Raw genomic sequence first — 20273 nt, forward strand, 5'->3', positions numbered from 1 at the left:
AAAGAGGGAGGAAGGAGTGGGGAGGACGAGAGAGTGGGGCGGGGGAGGGGGGAGAGGTGTGTAGGGCGGTGCAGGTGGTGATTTTAAAGATCTCCAGTTTGTCTCAGATAGTCTGCCTGAAATAGAAATCATAAATTACCGTTTCAGGCAGATTCAGACTGAGTACCCTTAACCTGAAGCCCTCACATGCTCCAAAGCCTGAAACTATTAGAGCACTGGAAAATAAACCTCGACAGGTAGAAAGTGTCACACCTGCCTTCATGCCGGAATAAAACTACAGGGGCACTCAACACTGAAACCGCAGCCAGGCTGTGTGCAACACTCACACTGTGTGTTTTGCACTTGAGTCCTCTCACCCAGGATACCTCCATTAGTTATAAACAGATAATCCAAACTCCTAGAATACCTGAAATCCTTTACACCCAGTGTCCCAAACATTTCAGAAGAGACACTCTGTCTCTTCTGTGCCATTTCAATCCATCCTGGACGGAAAAGGGCTCGGACGGACACGCTGAATCCACCTGCTGGTTCAAACCATAGCTCATTCCACCACAAACCCTCGAGGGAACCTTGTCGGAGGCAGACCTGAGAGCCGCCACCAGAAAGGAGCTCCAGGACCCTCACTGCTTTGTCTCCAATACGGGTGAGAACCCCCAACTCAACTACTAAATCTCTAATCTCATCAGGGCCCTTCACACGCTGCCACTAAGGTCTGCAATTCTTATGAAAAATAAAATAATATCAAGTAAGGAAAGCAAGCAAACGCCACAACATGCTAGAAACCAACTACCGCTATTTCCTTAACGTAACTCTACTCTGCTTATTTGGGTGAAAAGGGTTGTTTTGAAAACGAGAGAGTTTAGGAGCTGAGACGGCTCATAATGGCACTTACAGAGGGTGAGAGTTCTGTCCCCAGCACCCATATGATGGATGGCTCATAGCCAATTCTAACTTCAGTTCCAAAGGATCTGATGCCCTGTTCTACATTCCCATGTTACACATGCACATAATACATATACATACACTCAGGTGGTGCATACTGTTAATGCTGACAACAGCGAATCTAGGAAACTGGGATCACATTTCATCACAGGCGTTCACCTAGCAGGTTTTACTCTAAGACAGGGTCCTAGCTGCTCAGGTGGGCCTTGAACATAAGCCTCCTGCCTCAGCCTCTTGAGGAGCTGGGATAACAAGCCTACACAACCAGATGACCTTGTGCGCTCAACACCACTTGCTATACGGTAGTGAAGAAAGCTGCCCCCGCTCACCTGGGTACCACCGTGAGCAGCCACAGGTGCCCACATGGTGTCCTTTGCCAGGTTCCAGGCTGCACAGCAATGGTCTTACCTATTCTTGATGCAGCCTCAGTGTCACCCCAGGACCCAGCTTCCTCAAGGAGACCTGAGGCACCCCTCTCAACGGTAATTTGCCTCTTTGTGTACAACTTCCCGCTCCCCACCTAAAAGACTGACGACGGCTCAGCCGGTCACAGCCACCTGCATGGGACCAGGTAAAACCTATGACTGGAGTTAGCCACTGGACTGTCACTCACCTATTCCTTAGGAAAATATCATAAAATGTCTGAGAACATTAATCACCTCTCAGGAACCAATTTTACAGCCTTTGACTGAGAGACAACTCAGACACACACCATGAGCTCTGGAAGCATCCCTGAGGGTCTCTTAAGAGCACGCTACAATTGGCACACCCCTCCCCCATACACACACCGCTGCTGCTGGCCCCGTCCTTGCTCAACAGCTCCCTCACATCGCCCTGTCCTCCATCGCATGAATTCAGCCTCTACCATGGCTAACAAACACCCTCGATGCCCCAGGCTAGCTGAGGTCTTACTATTGTTCATGAGATTACATCAACCACTGAGGACCAATGGATCAGGGTCTTCAGTGGATCTGATCAGCAGATGTCTTGGTTAGGGTTTCTACTGCTGTGATGAAACGCCATGACCAAAGCGACTTAGGGAGGAAAGGGTTTACTTGGCTCACACTTCCATATTGCTATTCATCATTGAAGGAAGTCAGGACAGGAACTCAAGCAGGGCAGGAACCTGGGAGGCAGGAACTGATGCAGAGACCATGGAGGGGAGCTGCTTACTGGCTTGCTCCCTATGGTTTGCTCAGCCTGCTTTCTTATAGAGCCCAGGACCACAAGCCTGGGGATGGTACCACCCACCATGGGCTAGGCCTTCCCCCATCAATTACTAATTCAGAAAATGCCCTAGAGGCTTGCCTACAGCCTGAGCTTATGGAGCCATTTTCTCAACTGAGATTCCCTCTCAGATGGCCACGGTTCATATCAAGCTGACATAAATTTAGCCAGCACAGCAGACAACCCCTGATATTCCAGTGTCCTCTCTAACACTGGAAAATAACTGCCTACTGATTGCAGATTAAGTATAAAGACATTTGCATCACATTCAAGTCTTTCTGCAACCTAGTCCAGTCAGTCCCCAGGCTTTGTACCACGCTCACACAACAGCATGAGCAGAAAGAGATGGGCCTGAGTGAGGGAGTGGCTGTGGAGGCAAATCCTGGACTGGGGAGAGAGCTCAGTGGGAAAAGTACTGCCGTGTAAGCCTAAGGATGCTGTTGGCCTAGTACCCATGGAAAACGTTGGGTTAGGCAGCAGCATGCCAAACCAAGAGCTTGGAGGGGGGCGGTGTAGAGAGGGATGGACAAGCAGATCTCTGAAGCTCCCCGACCAACTGAAGAGCTGAATCGGAGAGCTCATGGTTCTGAGAGAAGCCATCTCGAAAAAGAATTAAAACGGGCTAGGAAGATGGCTCCATGGAGAAGCAATCCCCGGAACCCATGTAAAACCAATCGGTGTGAGTGTGTGTCTACAATCCTAGTGCTCCTAAGAGCGCTGCGGCAGAGGCAGGAGCCAGGAAACTCTGGGGCTAGCTAACCTGTACATACAGGAGCTAGCAAAGAGACCTTGCCTCAATCCAAGTGCAAGGCACGGACCAACACTTGTACAAACAGACATGCCTACACACATCACACACTTAAAAAAGAAAAAAGGAAAAAAATAAGTAGAGTGGAGATCTTTTCAGAGAGGGACCAGGGGCCAAGCGGTGGTGGCTCACACCTTTATCCCAGCACTCGAAAGGCAGAGGGAGATAGGCGGATCTCTGTGAGTCTGAGGCCAACCTGGTCTACGGTGCGAGTTCCAGGACAGAGAATCCAAAGCTACACAGAGAAACCCAGTCTCAGACAAAAACAAAGAGAGAGGTACCAGATTCCCAGTGTTGGACATCTGGCCTGCAGGCACATGTATACACACATGCACACTTATCCAAATACACATACTACACACAGACACAGACAGAAGGCCCATGTCTTTTCCCTCGGTCTTTTTCTCCATATTGTTTAAACTTTTGGAGACCACTCCGGCCTAAGGATGAAGGTCACAACTCTGGGGGTCACACAGGCCTGCTCCTAGCAGAAAGTGGGTCTACTTCCACCTTGTGCCCCCGTCACCTTAGAACTTTGTGTACTGAGCCTGACTCCCACATCCCAAGTTAGTAACACTGGGGGGTAGCTCAAAACACTTCCACGGTGGTGCCTCCCCGTGTGCCTCTCGGTGTCCCACCCTCACACAGCAGTGAGCACGGTTGGCAGGTCTTGTGCGTTTTAATGATAGTTCGTGGCACTTTTAGCACGTGACCCTCTAAAAGTAGGGAATCCGCCTGAGGGCACTGTCATACCCTGGGCACCTTGGGTAACTTGCTGTCTTTTATTTGCTCTCACTTGGCATAGGGAACTGTGACCCTGTGCACCACACAGGACAGACGCTTACCTTCAAAGGCTAGCAGACAGCCAGAAGGCTTGCAGATGAGGAGGGTTCCAGCCAAGGTCTCTGGTCCAAACCCTTTGCCCTCAGCCTTGACGTAAGCGGCCACCCACACTGTATCGCCCTGAAGGGCAGTGACCAGGACTCTTTACTCCACAATGTCTCGAAAAAGCTCACACGGTGGCTGGCTGAAGGATGGCACCGGCACTCTGTGCACACTGTCTGCCCTGGAATGACCCTCGGGACGAATGAAAACAACTTGGGAGTACAAAAGGCACCATGATGAGGGTGCTGCATCCACACCAAGAACAGAGCTGTGGCGGTGTCGAAGTTCAGTGACACGGCAAGAGGCTGCTAACGGGGCTGCAGGATGCAAGTAGTGGATGCCACTGTCCTCTGTCAGGAGCCGTCACCCCAACCGACAAGTACCCCCTCTCCCTGAGGTCCTCACCCCCCCCCCATTCTCACGGTAGCCACCTCCTTGCATCCTCTAATTTCCTTTTCGACTGCCTTTACATACTTAAGATACCAGCTCTGCCTGACTTTGTGTCCTTTTTATCCAGTCTCCTCTGCTAATCGGACTTGCGGTAAGTTAAACCGTGGCTCTTATTTTTATCACATTGAATGTCCAACTAAATGAGGATGCAATGCTCAGCTTTTACTGGTCACAGACACTGAGTGACTTCTAGTTGGTGGTGCTTAGGAGCGAGAGACGAGAAGGGCCTCTTCTCCAGGGGGTGGCGAGCACGTGCAGACAGGGGTGACCTCCCGAGGGAAGAGTGTGGCTGCTGCATCACGTGGAACCAAGATTTCTAGCTTAGGAAATGCCAATCTGTTCCAAAGACGTCACACTTCCGTGGGATCTCTAAGCAGAGCAGGATAACTCGCTAGCACTTGGGCTGGAGTCCTGACCATTTAGCTACCCTACCAACAAGCTCAGCTGGGTCAAATTCTGTACCATTTCTCCCCCCAACTGGCTGTGTCCCAAACTCCTATTGTGTCTCTGACCCTCAAGGCACATCTCCTAGCGATGAGATAAATCCTAATGGACAATACCTCCAGCCTTACTTATCGCCACTAGCCTGGCTGTCTCCACAGAGCCAGGGCCTCTGTTTTCCCCATCTAGAGTCTAGACGCCTCTCCTGGGCTTCTGACCTTCTGCTTCAACCTACACCACCAGCTGCTTTCCCACTCTGAAGGATGGGGACCGCTTTTCCTGCCATAGGCCCACACCTCTAGGCCTCCTGTGTTCCCACTGATGGCTCAAGTTCAACCAGTCAGGTCAACCTGACTCAAGACGCACACTCCCAACGAGAAACAATAATCGTTCCCTCCTTCTCATAAATCCAGCAAGCTTCGGCCCTGGCTTTAACCTCGTGATTTTTATTCTCCTTTAACCTTTATTTTCCCTGCTATCTGCTCTGTCTCATACTTTATGTCAAAGCCGGGCCAGAGCAGCTTCTGACCCCGTGCATCTTTCCAGAATCAATACCAACTCACTCAAGGACGAACGGCGTGTGTCGACTCACTCGTGTGCAGTCTTTCAGAGAAACGTGGCAACGTTGGGATTTTCAATTACTTTTATGTGTATGAGTGCTTTGCCAGCATGTGCGTCCATACACCACATGTGTTCAGTGCCCATAGAGGCCGGAAGAGAGTCGGATCCCCTGGCACTGGAACCATAGACGGTTGTAAGTTACAGTATGGGTGGCTGGAAATCGAACCTGGGTCTTCTGGAACTGCAGCCAGTGCTGGCAAACACTGAATATTCTCTCCAGCCACTGAGCAATGTCTTATCCCTGCAGAGCTTTCTAGTCTTCTCTCGTCCTCACACTGAACCCCTTCTACAGAGAGCTGCCGTGCATGCTATTAACAGGGGGATTTGGGTTTGTACTTTGGCCACGGGTGGGCCAGTGGCATCTCAAAAGCAGTTTAAACAATCCGGCAGTTCCTTGCAGCTGTTTTGTGAATGGAACTTATTTGCTCCATGAAAGGAAATGAAAACCAGACAGAGATGAGAGTCTGGTAACTGGGAATGAGAAGCAAGCAAAAAAACCAAACCTTCCAACTGTTTTTGGTAGCTATGATGCAAAAGCAATCTCCCCTGGTCAGTATTATCTCCAAACACCACTGGCCCCAAGGACCACAGGTCCAGCCAACCTAATGAAAAACATATATCAAGGTCCCTTCACCTCCCCCACAGGAGGCAAAGCTGCCATTTGAATGCATACCAAGACATTCTTGACCTCGGCGACCCTGAAATTAACAAAACAGTTTCTTATTATCACTATGTCATGGGATTTTGCTGCCTGCACAAACTGAATGAAATGAGTTACCACCTTTGTGGAGGCATCAGGAAGTAGCCTCATATCCTAGTTGGCATCTCAGAGGCATAAAAGCTTAGGAGTTCTGGGGAAAGCACACCCATCTGGGAGGAGACACAACTTCTCCACGAGGGAGAGGGAGAAAGCAAGGTGTCTTTTCTATTGTTGAGACAGAGCACCATGACCAAGGCAACGTTTAGTTGGTCTCACAGTTTCAGAGGCTTAGAGTCTATGATGCTGGAGCGAAGACACAGCAGCAGAACAGCCGAGAACTCACATCTTGACGCACACAAGTAGGAGGCAGAGAGGGAGCTAACTATAAACGGCGCAAGTCTCAAAGCTTGTTCCCAGTGACATACTTCCTCCAGCAAGGCCACCCCTCCTGATGCTGCCTAAACCGGCAGCAACTGCAGATCAAGGACTCAAACATTCGCGAGCCTACGGGGGCCATTCATGCCGACCACCACGGCAGCATGGTGGGCAAACAAGAACAACTGGGCACATTATTTTGCTTCCCTCCCATTTTTATTCCCTTGGAAGAGAAGGAAGGACGCTACTGCCACTGCATGGCACCAGTCTGAAACACTCACCACCGTCTTCTGAATGATGTTCATCTGAGGCACCAGCTGGCAACCTCCTGCTGCCAGCGGCTTCGCCACCGGTTTCACACAGAACTTCCACGTTTCTACAGATGCTAGAAAAGTACTGAAATTATAGAAAGCATTCTAACCTCGGGGGTCAAGTTAGTAACAAAAATGACACTCAAGAGACAGGAGAAGCGATGGCTCAGCAGTTACAGGTATCCACTGCTCTTTACAGAGGACTTGAGTTCAGTTCCCAGCACCCACATTGGTCAGCTGCCAATCATCCGTAGCTCTAGCTCCAAGAGGGTCCAATGGCCTTGGTGGGCACTGCACTCGCATGCACAAAGCCCTCCTCTTTCTGTCTCTGTCTCTGTCTCTGTCTCTGTCTCTCTCTCTCTCTCTCACACACACACACACACACACACACACAAACACATACAATTTAAAAACAGAATTGATTTCTCAGTAGAATAAAAGTCATTTCCATTCCATCTAAAATGACAGCATTTCCCTCTGGGCCAGATGCTACTTCAAATGCAAATCAAAATAAGACCGCGAACCTATTTGTTGTTTCAAGGTAAGCAAATTGAAAACTGGACCAGATTTTACAAATATGGAATACCCAGCATTCCTTATTACCCTCAATTATTCTATGATGAAAGCAATAGAGGGTCAGCATGGAGTGAACCCCACCAGGCATTTGGATTATACTGGTTCTTAATGACGGGAGGTAAGTGAGAATCCTTTATCACCCAACAATAAGTCTGTCTGACCATATGAGCCTCCATGCTCCTCATGACCATGACAGCGGGGCTCCCAGGGCTGAAGCAAGGGGCAGGGAGGCGGTTTTCAAGAGGCAAAGGCATCCAGTTGACAGGATTTTTAAATCCCATGAAAAGAGTGTCCAGTTACAGAAACAATGCATGTTGCTCATAAACAGAGCAGGCACACCTACAATGACCATAACCTAGCGGGGGTGAGGCAGTGCGCGGCTGTATTCCCAGCACTTGAAAGGCTGAGGCAGCAGAATCATGAGCTGGGGCATGATGGAGACCTTGCCTCAAAAGGTAATAAATTAATTCATAACAGACTGTATGCTCCGCCCCCAGCCCAAGTGACTGCTAACACGTTGGAGAACCGCTTTTGAGACTTCTAACATACATGCCGTCTATCAGTGTGAGTCTGCTCATTCCAAGCATCGTATTCGTTTCGACTCCACATAATGATGATGCTGCCTTCTCTCTGAGGTACGCTATCCTTCGAAAGCTACTACTCTTTCAGGTCAGCCATCACTCATCAAGTAGCCAGTCCCACAACGGGGGCTCAGAAAGATATACGGTGCTCCGAAAAAGTTTTCACAAAACAGAAAAGCACGCAGCGAGACAAGCTACACGCTGCATGTCTGACATCGTGTGGTTTGCTCTACTAAAGACTCACTTCCCAGACTGATAGTCCGAAGGGCCCTCACCTACAGTTACATGAACTTGATTTTGTTTTTATATAAGCATCTCAGGAGCAGGTATGGTGCCTTCAGTCCCTGGAGGCAGAAGCAAGAAGAACTCCATTGGGCCTCGGCTAATTGTTCTCAGGAATCTCTTTGAAACGGATACTAAGAAAACATCCAATCAAGACAGAGAAATCACACTGCCCTATAAACTGGATGTCCAGTGGTGTTTGGGTGGAACACGCTAAAGCACTCTCATAGAGAACAGATCAACTCTACCACGTGTGTTTGTCTGTGGCACCTACAACAGTCTCCCTTAGCAAGTTTTTTATATCAAAACAGAAATAAACACCTCGAAAGCCGTATTAAAGGAACTACACAGTTGGAAAAGTCTATTCACGCCGATTACTCTTAACAATCTTCCAGATGGAGTAAGCTTTTCCACACTGGGTGGTTCAGAGTTTGAGTATCTGACAAAGGACCGGTTGACTCCATTCAGGAAATGTGTACCAAGGGCCTGGAGGGTGGGGATCAAACACTAGACAGTCCTTTCCTGGAGTTATAGCTCCTCCAACTGGCCAACAAGGGAGGCAGGTTCTTGGGCATGTGTGTATGCCTACTGGGTTAGTCTCTGTGATGAGCTATTTGGCTCATGGTTTGAGGGTGTATGGCCATCACACCGAAGGGTGTGCAGTGTGTGTGTGTGTGTGTGTGTGTAGCTGATCCCATTACAGCCTTAGGCAGAAAGTTCAGCTCACTCTCTCTTTAGATAGCCCAGGACCCCCGCCCTCAGGGGCAGTGCAACTCCATCAGGATAGGTCTTCCCTCCTCAGTTAAACCTGTCTGGAAATGCCCTCCCAACAGACCTCCTGGCCGATTCTAAACCCTGCCAAGTTTTCAACTAAGACCAAGCAATACAGCTGCTAGCTGAAAGAACGGGTTTATAGAGCTGGAAAAGGAGCCCCACTTGGAGACAGGCCAGAAACGCCTACCTCCAAGCAACACACTACTGACTACCTTCAAGATCCCAAGGCCCAGAAGACGGTGGTCAGTACGGTTCCTCAGTGAAGAGTTTCAGTTTGAAAACGTTCTGGAGATGGAGGGTAGTGACATTGTCAGATGTTAACGTACATTCTACCACCGAATCAGACCCTCAAAATAGACTTAACGCCATGTGTAAGCAAGCATAAACAACCAACAACCACCTAAGGATCTAAAAGCCAAGCCGAGATTCATGAGGAACTGAATCCCTATACCCGAGAGTTTGACAGTGTGTTCTGAGACTTGCCTGCTCACCACACTTTATACTGGGTCTCGAGGTGGACACGAGACACTACCACATGAAGTTTCAGACTATATACTACTTTGGGGGGTAAGGGGTTCAGTTTAGTGTGTCGTACAGTTCAAACACTATTCTCTTTAGAAAGAAAAACTGGGCGTGTAGATTTAGGTTTATAATACATACAAAGTTAGATTTGAGGAATATGGGAACAATCACTACAGTTCTGCAGGGAAGAGGTGAATTCTTAAAACACTGGGAGAAGACATTTGAAGCCCAAGCCTCGTCTTGGGCCTGATATGCCACCATCACTGCTTCCTTCTGCACGTGGCTCTTAACATGTTCCCTTTTTTTATATCTTATCTGAAGGGGAGGGACACCGATGTTAACTGGAAAGGCTATGATAGGTGAATGGGAGGCCAATTACACAAACAACAAGGCCTCTCGCCCCAGAGATGTATGTTTACACAGAACACAAATCTCACTGGCTAGGTTCTAATTGTTGAGTGAGAAGCTTCAGCCAGATGCTAACAGCAGTGTGAGTTCCGTAAGAAAGGCTTCGTCACTGTGAAAAATGAAGAAAACTGACGGCTCAGCTAAACACGGAAGAAACACCCTGTGGTTGTGCCTGTGTCCCTGCGCTTCTAGAAACATCACGCAGAATAAGTCATCGACTGTTGAGAACAACATGGGCTACAGCAGCAAGTCAAATTAACCTCCTCCTTCTTCTCTCTACATCACAATGTATCAGTCCCTTCCCAACAGCCCCTGCGGGAATCCATTCTGGCACAAGCTCCAGCACCGTCTTTATTCAATGACTAGGAAAGAAAATGTTAGAAAAGGGAGAAAGTTAAAGCTTCTACACACAGAAGCTTCCCGGAGGAGCCTCTAGGTGAGGAGGTGAGAACCTAGCACTGCGGTGACAAGCTTCAAGTACCTTCTTACAAGGGACCTTGCTGAAACACACTCTGGGTTGTAGTTTATGCAACCTGGGTGCGATTCTGGTAACGGAAAACACAAACCCGTGCTTCCTTCAATGACAGCACAGATACAGACGCCCTTCATATGACCGCTCACTCTCTCAGATCTCATTCGTAAATTCCTAGGAATTAGATACAAACTATCTCTGCAGAGGGGTGCTTCTCAACCTTCCTCCTGCCGCGGCCCTTTAACGAACTTCATGTGGTGGTGATCCCCCCACCATAAACTGATCTCCATCACTATTTCATAACTGTATTTGCTACTGTTATGAATCATAATGCAAATCTCTGTTTTTCAATGGTCTTAGATGACCTCTGTGAAAGGGTTTTTCTACCCAGAAGGGGTCAGGACCCACGGGTTAGAAACCACTGCCGTAGAGGGCTTTAGTTGTGTTCTGCTAATAACTTATGTGCCTACAAACAAGCAGAGAGGCGAATGGACTCCTAACAGGGACCCGAACCGCCCTGCTGTGCTTTGCGAAGGGCTTCACTCCATGACTCGCAAGAGCAGTCTGGTCAGTCAGTACCTCAGCTCAACCACTAGAACATGACCTCACTTCCCTGCCACATATGTGAGCACAGAAGACCCACCTCCGCCTGCGGAGGTGTCTGTGACTCAACTGCAAAGAAGAAAGGAATCTTCCAGCAGGCGCTGAGCCCCGCATTTCCACAATGCGACCTGGGTGCAGCCCTGAGGAGCCTCATGCGCCTCATCCCGCCTTCCCAAGGTGGGCTCCAGAGTCTGCAGGACCCATACCCCAGCATTCTTAAGTCACAGAACCGAGGCGACGACCACATTAGCACTTGAGAAATGAAACACTCTATAAAGCCATTTTCCCAGGAGAAGGAGAGCAAGAGGGAGAGGTTATGTGCGGGGCAGGGAAGGTCAAAGAGCATTTACCTGCATCAGCTTCCGAGAGAGCTCGTTGGTAAGAAACTCCTCTTCTTTCTCATAGTTCACGGCGAGCGTTTCTTTCTCCTTCTGCAAAGCCTGGATTTTCTTGAATAACGTGTTACTGATGAATTCTTCTTCCTGCTCAGCCCTCGCTTGCTGTTTAGAAGATTGAGAAGAAGAAAACAAAAATATGTGGTGAGAACACAGAGAATTTCCCAAATGCAACGTAGCTATTATTTCTGGACCTGCCTATTTTAGCACGCGAGAGTTCTGTTCTTAACCGTGAACCTCCATACCCCTACACACAAAGCAGAGGAATTCCTCAGGAGTTCTAGGTACAACTTCCCACTATTAGAATGAACCTTCTTAAAAGTGATAGGTCAAATTATCAAAGGCGAGATTTCAGGAGGTACCCCAAGATCGATACCGAAACACACATCATCCCTCGTGACAGGACCCAGCCTACGCAGCACACACCTGACTAGCGCACACTCCCTCAATGCCACCACCTCGAATGAACCGAGGAACACCTGTGCGCTCGCGGAACTCAGGGGTGGAAGGTGGGGTGATTGCCAAAGCAGGAATTATTGAGTTGAAAAGACACAGTGGAAACACTCGAGCTAAAGGGGGCCAGGCATAATGCAGTGGGTGACAACATTCTTCTCGGGGGGGGGGGGGTCACTTCTCATCTCCCCAAAAGCTTTAAAAACCAGCAAAGCATAATCACTCTCGAGGAAAATCCCTTTTAGAAAGAAAGGGACTCAGCTCTATTCAAAGTATTAAAAAAAAAAACTACAACACACCAACCTTTTAACCTTTTGATATATTTATTCCACATACATTCCTTGAGCTGTTTTTTTTTTTTTTGATTTTGAGGTTTTCATTTTATGTGAATAGGTATTGGCCTGTAGGGATGTCTGTGCACCATGTGTGCCTATGGCAGGCAGAAGGCAGTGTTGGTTCCCCTAGAACTAAAGTTATAGGCGACTATAAACTACTGTGTAAGTGCTGGAAATCCAACCAAGATCCCCCGGAAGAGCAGCCAGTGTGCTTAACTGCTGAGCCATCTCTCCAGTCTTGTCTTTTATTATTTTAAATAGATTCTTTAATTCTACTGTTGGCATTTATGAGCTGAAAGCACACAGCCAAGTCTAGAGAGAGAGAGAGAGAGAGAGAGAGAGAGAGAGAGAGAGAGAGAGCACGAGAGAGAGCGCTGCATAAATCCCACACCTCTACTGACACCAGATAGCCAGAAGGACAGGAAAAAGGAGGCCGGTTTGGGCAGCCACTACCTTTATCTTTAAAGGGCTGGACAATCACTCCAAGGCCATCACCACCTCGAGACCAGCTTCCCCAACACACACCGAGATCCTCAAGGCTTGGGGGGGACAGCACGCCCCTGGGTTACAGTCTCTCAGTAACCCTAGAAAACATTTGCCAAAATACACTTGTGATACTGGGACTGACATCCAGGACTACACAGGACAGCACTGAAGTGTTGAGCCACAGAGCCTATCCAGTAGCTATAAAATCCCTGAACAGCCAAGGACACCAGCAGCAGAACCTGAGTCCCCCAGGGGTTGGTTCCCTTACCTGCCTCACTTCACAAGCCCTTGGGCATGATCTCACCCTCCCTGCTACAGTCAAGGAAACAGGCAAGAACTCAACTTTTGTCTTTTACAGTCACTAATGTACTCTTCTTGCAAATTCAGAAACTTCAAGATCCCCTGCTCACATGATAGGCAAGAATCCCAAGTACTTACATAGCTAGCTCATCTAGACAGCTAACCCCACGATCCACCTGCAATCTCCCCAAGCTGCTTGCTTTCCTGGTTCTGACCAATCTAGTTCAATTCTGACTATTCTAAATGTCGTGGAAGAGAAAGACAGAGGGACTCTGCCCAGCTGGCTGAGCTGAGGCTGGGCTTAGATCTCACAAGGGTCACTTGCCACAAGCCAGCACCCAAGCCACCACTTATACACGATCACACATTATCTTAAATGAGTGGCAGTTTCACCACAATTAGTAAGAGGAGTCTCCACCCAGACCGGGCAGACCACCTCCTCTTTAAAGTGGGGCCTACAGGACAGTAAGAGGTTTCCAGCTAGTACTTCTGACACAGAAGGCCAACCTTCAGCCTTCATCTACTTGGTTCCTTCCATCTCATCATTTCATGTCCAGTTAAAGGGATGACAGACTGTAGTTCCTTATAAACAAGAACTTTAAGGGCAGATGAGGACTCACGGTTGCCCAAGCCTAGGGAGTGGCTCCTACCGCGTGCCGATTGCTTGCAGAGCTGAGGGGAGCATCTTGGAACTGGGAAGCATGGACAGTTCTGAATATACTAGCTGCCACCAAAACATACGTTCTAAAAGGGTGACTGTTATCTTTTTTGTATTATTAAAAGAGGACTCTGCTAGTTAACAAAGCATGTTTGACAGAGCTGTTTTTCTACATAGTTCTTCCCAGGCAAAAGAGCACGTTTTTTAAGTTACTGTGATGTTCCTTCCCAACTGACATGCATGGGGGTGGGAAGCCAGGTCTGTGGCAAAAAAGAAAAAGATTTACCGTTGAAGAGGAGTCATTTATTTCTTGGCAAAGCACATTAGTAGAAAATGCTACTCTGAAACCCTGAGTAAACGTAACTATCATGTTGACAACTATCTGAAGCTGGATGTCCTGGTGCGTACCCATAATCCCAGTATTTGGGAGGCTGAAGAGGGATCACAATGAGTTCAAAGCCAGCCTGAGCTACACAGCAAGATGTTGTCTCAAAAGCCCAGTGGGGCTACCAGAGCTTATGAAAAGCTCCTTCAGCTTCCTGGCAGTTCTAAGTTCTAGCTGGGGCCATCTGGTTGGCACAGGTTATGTTAGACATGAGTTCATAGTTGAAGAGAAAGGTAAGATGTATTCAACACTGCCTCAGAGGAAAATAAATAATGTTCTGAGAAAAATCTGACATGGCATCCGGTGTCCTGCCGGTGTCCTGCCGGTATCCTGACGGTATCCTGACGGTATGGGTAAACCTGATCACGACAGAAGCCACACATCACAGAAAAGCATCCTACGTCCATTCAATCCTCCAGCAGGCTTTCGCCCACACTGTGGGGCATCATCTCAACTTTACATCCCAATCTTAAAACAGGCCCTCAGATCGAATCTGTACAGAGTCATTGTTGTAGGCATTCCCTACAGGAGGTCAGGACAAAGAGCAAGCCGGGGCGCTAGTCCAGAGACACCAACAGTTGACAGAGAGAGATAAATCAAGTTCCTGTGAAATTTCATCCTTGGGTTACATCAGCTATCTTCCCCCGTTATCTGAAATATTTGAAAATCTCAGTGCCCCTAAGCACGTCTCAGTTCAAAACTAAAGCCTGCACCTCAAAGCTCAAAGCTGAACAAACAAATCCAGGTTTATCTCTCACTGTGAAATCTCAAACCAAAATGTAAGCAAGCACATTGGGAACGCAGGCAAAAAGAATGTCTTCATTGTTCTGTTTGTCTGCAGAACTGAAGATGAGGAAAAACACACCATTCTGTCTTCATATCCAGTACGAATCGAGTCGCTTAGCAATGAGGACATCCGAGTCACGGACCAGTGTCTACACAACACGCTGGTCTCTGCCACCAGTGAGCTCTCAGTGTCTACCGAGGTGAAAATAGACCCTACCCTCACCGTTATCCTTTTCCTAGCCTACCAAATAGAATCCCAATATACTAGAAAGTGAATATAACCAAAGGGAGAGCTGGATCAACTCCTCCGGAATAGCAAGCACGGAGTGACCCTTAGATGGGCTCTTCTCAGTCACTTGGGCAGAGATCTGACGGCGGTGCCTATGGTGACGGCATTCTGGAGAGTTCTCAGAGAGAACTCACTGAGAGCATTCTCTGCTGCTGAGGACATCCAAGGGTCTGAGTGAACCAGAACCACACAGGTGGATGTAACACCTGCGGGGCCCAATAAAAGGAGGGCAGTGTTCCCAAAGCACAAAAGTACAGGCACATATGCATGCATGCGCATGACCACAGCTTCAAGAAAAGGCTCTAGGCAGAGCAATGGTCAAGTGGCGATCAACAGGTCTCAGTGCAGTGACTTAAGGCACTACCTTGACACTGGCTAGTGATTTGTCTTAGTTACCAAGAATTACAAACTGTCACTGCTTAGGAATCCAGACAGGATCCTTTGACTACTGCAATCATTTAAATTAAGACTATACTTGTACATGTTACTTTAATTATTTTTTAAAAAATGATTATTATTATTCTGGGACTGGATGGATGCTCGGTGGTTAAGAGCACTGGCTGCTCTTTCAGAGGACCCGGGTTTCAGAGACTCCCAGAACTCACAGCTGGCTGACAATCCCATCTCTAACTCCACCTCCAGGGTGTCCGATGACTTGACATCCACACACCCAGACACATAATAATAACAACAACAACAACAATAATAATCATTCCGACTGCTATCCTGTTGTCTGGTCATCAATGATATAAATTTAACCCTTTGGGGGGCACCTGCGCCCTGTCAGAGATACATACAGGTCAGAGGAAGACTTTGTGGGAGTTCACCATGTGGGTTCCAGGGACCAAATTCAGATTGTCCGTCTTGGCAGCGCACTCTCTTGTTCCCTGAGTCACCTCAACATCCCCAGATCTAAATTTTAAAAAGTATACAAGTCTTGCTTAGCAGTTGGGGAGCTGGGGGAGGGACAGAGCTTGAAGCAAACCTGGGCTATATGGTCAGTTCTAGGCTATCCTGGGCTACAGAATCTAACTTTGTCTCAATAATAATAATAATACAAAAATTAGCTTGAATGCCATCTGATGGCATATTCTTAGGACAGCAGGAACCACCCAACACACTGCCAGGCAACCGGGTAAAACCCCCATTCTTTCTAAACTGTCATTTTGCAAGGTAGTTTGCACTTTCTGACTGCCCCAGCAGATGCTCAGAATTTAAAAGGATCCCTTGAGACCAACAGCTGGTGGGTCTTAAGGGATTAACTTACACACCAGCTAAACCAATAGGTTTACCACCACAAACCACTTTCCTGCAGAAATCTGTTTAAGAAAGGCGGCGGTGAAACCAAACACAAGCCAGATGTCCCACCGTCCCAATGTTAAAGCTCAAGGAGAGGATTCCCATTCAACACCCGAGGACGGCAATTCCTCACCGGGCTGTACCAGCTGACGCATGCTCCCTCCCATTCTACGCACTAGTCTGCAGCAAAAGCACTTACTGATTCTATCCCAGGACAGCCACATAAGCATGCAAGTGCACACTTGTGTGAGTGCAAATACACACACACACACACACACACATACATACACACACACACAGACTGAGAGACAGACCGACTGACTTGCAGACTCTTCATGAGCAGTGCTACGGTTACCACCAAGCTCAGACTCTATCCCAGACCATGGTTATAAGACAAACAATATCCATGTTTGCTTTCTAGATAACAAGAACTCTGAGATCCTGAGGCTAATGGGAACCTAACAGTTACCAAGTTTTATCAGTCAGTGGTGCCTGTCAAGTAAGCTGTAGTGAAAAGTTAGAGGCCCCACCACCACCACCACATGCAGCCTGCAGACAGGACAGGCACATATTCTTCTATGCTCAGGCTACTGTGTGTGAGAAGAACCCAGGTACTCCTTTTGTTTGTTTATCGAGGCAGGGTTTCTCTGTAGCTTTGGAGGCTGTCCTGATATTCACTCTATAGACAAGGTTGGCCTTGAATTCACTAATATCCGCTTACCTCTGCCTCCCAAGTGCTGGGATTAGAGGTGTGCACCACCACCGCCCAACCGAACCCAAGTACTCTCACAGATACATCTCACGCTACCATATGAATCCAACACCCAAATCCACAAGAGGGTCAAGATGAAACCCTTGCTTACTTGTGTGGGTACATCACAAGTCTATGAACTGGGCTGGCCTAACACGTCAGTGACAGACAGACCACACAGGGAAAGAAGTTCATATTCAAGATGAAAGCAGCAGACTACCTGCTACACGAGACAGGTATGTGGCAGCCACCTCTAACTGTGTGGTCCAATGGGGCCATGACTCCTTCAAGGCATTGTCTTCTCCCTTATTAAATAAATATGTCACCTCCCTCTGAGGTGCTGAGAAGACACACTGCAATAATTCGGTTGGGCTGGGGAGATGGCTCAACTGGTCAAACACTTAGCATATAAATGTGAGGACTGGGGTCTGGGAGCCTGGCACCCACATAAAAAGTTGACCACACTGGTATCTTTTGGAGACCGAGACAAGAGGATTCTTGGTTCTTGCCTGCCAGTCTCACCAAGCGACGAGATTCATATTCAGAGAGGGACTCTGTCTTGCGGGGGGTATAGATCTGGGCTTGGTGGCACAAGGTCACTCTAAACACAGAGGAAGAGGCAAGTGGATCTTTAAGTTAGAGGCCAAACCAGCCTATTGCAAGTTCTAGGCCAGCTATGGAGGCACAGCGAGACCCCATCTTAATTAGCAGACAACCAACAAATAAGGCGCGCCATGATTTAAAAAGACACCTGACACCTGGTCTTCATAACGGTGCACAAGTGAGTTTGAGCACACACACACACACACACACACACACACACACAAACACACACACACACACACACACACACACAAATGCTTCAAGTATCGAGTTCACCACAGTACCTCCGTTTCCATACAAAACTCATGCACAAGCGTTCACAGAAGCATCCTTCAGAAGAACCATTTGTGAAGGCCAAGAAGTAGAAACTACCTAAGTGCCCATGTACAGAATGCCATTGCATCTCCAAGAATAAGGTCAGGATCCGTATTACCAAAAGGCAAACCCTGAAAATACTACAACGACGGAAGAAGTCGGTCATAAAAGGTCGCCTGCTGTAGGTGACATCAAAACCAAGCAAACCCAGAGAGACAGAAACAACAACAGCTGACTCCAGCAGAGTGTGGAGAAAGGGCACGAAGAGGGTGGCACCTCTTAGGGTGAAGAAAGAAGTATTGTCTAACTTGGTGAGCATGGCGGCACAGACTGTGTACGAGCCCTACACACACCCAAGTAACTGACATTGGAGTGGAGGGCATTCTCTGCTTTCCTGATGCCCAAGACCTTGAGCTTAACCTGAAGTACCACCCCCATGACCTGGGCAATGAACCACCTGGGGGACAAGCTGGTATCTTTCTCCTGCCAAGACACACATGAGGCTTGAGGCGGAGTTTTGGTATCAGAGGAGGAAAGGGGCAGGTGTACGGGAAAGGCGCTGTCTCCATGCACGGAAGGAACCACCCTCAGCCTCAGAAGAACTGAGAACCACCCTCGGCCTCCACCAGGTGCCCAGCCATGAGGAGCAACCAACCCATCATCTCCCCTACAGACACTGTAGGTCGGATACACAAAGACCCCCAAAGCTTAGAAGATGGACCGTGAGGATGGGAGAGTGGGTACCACAGGCCCTGAGAACAGGGTGACAGAAGCCCTCAGCTGGACGAATCTACAGCCTGCAGGTCAAGGAAAGAAAGAATCCCAGCAAACCCCCGGCAGCTGGCCTAGCTGCTGAGTAGACAGACTCAGCTGAAGCTGGATGCCCAAACGGAGGAGGTGGTGTGGTATGAACGGCTCTGACTTCGGGTTGTGCACAATGTTCACCATTCACTCAGGAATGACAGACATCAGAAAAATGCAAGCACACACACACACACAAAAATCAAGTTGTAAAATGTAATCAATAGAAAAGATCTGGATGTGATCTTCCAGAGATGGGAACGGGGGGGGGGGGGGGGCTTACAGTAGCAAGGACAGAATGCTCAAGGACCTAGCAGAAGAGGGAAGTAAAGGCTGGAGCAGGGGGATCTCAGCAGACAGAAGGAAACTAGAATCCAGAGGGAACACTAGGGACAGCGTCCCAAAATCAGAATCAAGGAGCTTTTTCCCCCAACCCATGAGGTGTGGCTGGGGACAGGAAACCTAACAACACCCACAAGGCATGGGTGCCCATCCACCTTCCAGGGCAAGGCAGACTTTATTATCGTTAACAAGAAACTTTCAAAGGGGAAAATGGTCACAGCGGGCTCCACTGCCTACAAGCTGAATGACCAAGGCTTCCAACAGTCACACTCATCCCCACACAGAATTAAGAAAGTACAAATTAAAACCACCACCTGAACACTTACTCTGGACTGGTATAAAAATTAAGATGTCAGACAAAAATCAAACTTTGACAAGAACAAAGACCCATGGGAATTCTCCATGCAATACAGCTGGCAGTGTGAAATGGACCAGGTGTCCCGAAAAACTCAGTATTGCTATTCTTTCCAGTTCCACTCCAGGTATCTGCCTGGAAAATCGTGCCCTGTGCATCAAGAGATGACTTCTTTGTGTGCATAAAACACCACGAGCACCTCCAACACCTCGGCCGACCAGAAAGGGCAGATTCAAAGGAACTAAAAAGCAATGAAGTCCACAGAAACAGCTAACTACCAATCTAAGAAATAGTACTCCACACACAGCTAACTACAGCATGGACCATCTAAGAAACAGGACTGCATCGACAAAAGCTACAGGAGAAATGCACCCTTCTTCATTAAAGCTAAACCAAGCCACAGAATACACGATGAACTGGTGTAGTGAGGGGGCTGGAGGGACCAATCAGCAGTCAAGAGGACTTGATTGTTGCAGAGGGCCTGAGTCTGGTGCCTGGTAGCTAGGTGCAGCAGCTCCCACCAGCCTCTCTCCAGCTCCCGAGGGATCCAAAGCCCTCTTCTGTCCGCCCCAGGCACTGCGACCATGTGTGCCCAGGCACTCAACACACACTTAAAGAAACAAAGAGAGATTTTTAAAAGTTACCGGTTTAGGTATACCCTTGAGACATAAGGAATAGGGGTAAGACATGGAACATTTCACAGGTGCGTCCAGGTCTGAGGGAACCATCCTGGCCTGTGGAC

At 48.3% G+C, this 20273-nt stretch overlaps 1 protein-coding gene across 1 annotated transcript in view; it reads right to left on the minus strand.

Moving 5' to 3' along the window:
• The window catches only part of Ccdc6 (coiled-coil domain containing 6), a 97562-nt gene that overhangs the window by 40831 nt on the left and 36458 nt on the right, over window positions 1-20273 (minus strand). Inside the window, exon 2 of the mRNA XM_075980017.1 lies at window positions 11329-11478. Within this exon, the coding sequence (XP_075836132.1) occupies window positions 11329-11478 (150 nt within the window). The remainder of the gene's footprint in view (window positions 1-11328; window positions 11479-20273) is intronic.

Source organism: Microtus pennsylvanicus, chromosome 7, assembly GCF_037038515.1.
Source record: "Microtus pennsylvanicus isolate mMicPen1 chromosome 7, mMicPen1.hap1, whole genome shotgun sequence".
Taxonomy (NCBI): Eukaryota; Metazoa; Chordata; class Mammalia; order Rodentia; family Cricetidae; genus Microtus; species Microtus pennsylvanicus.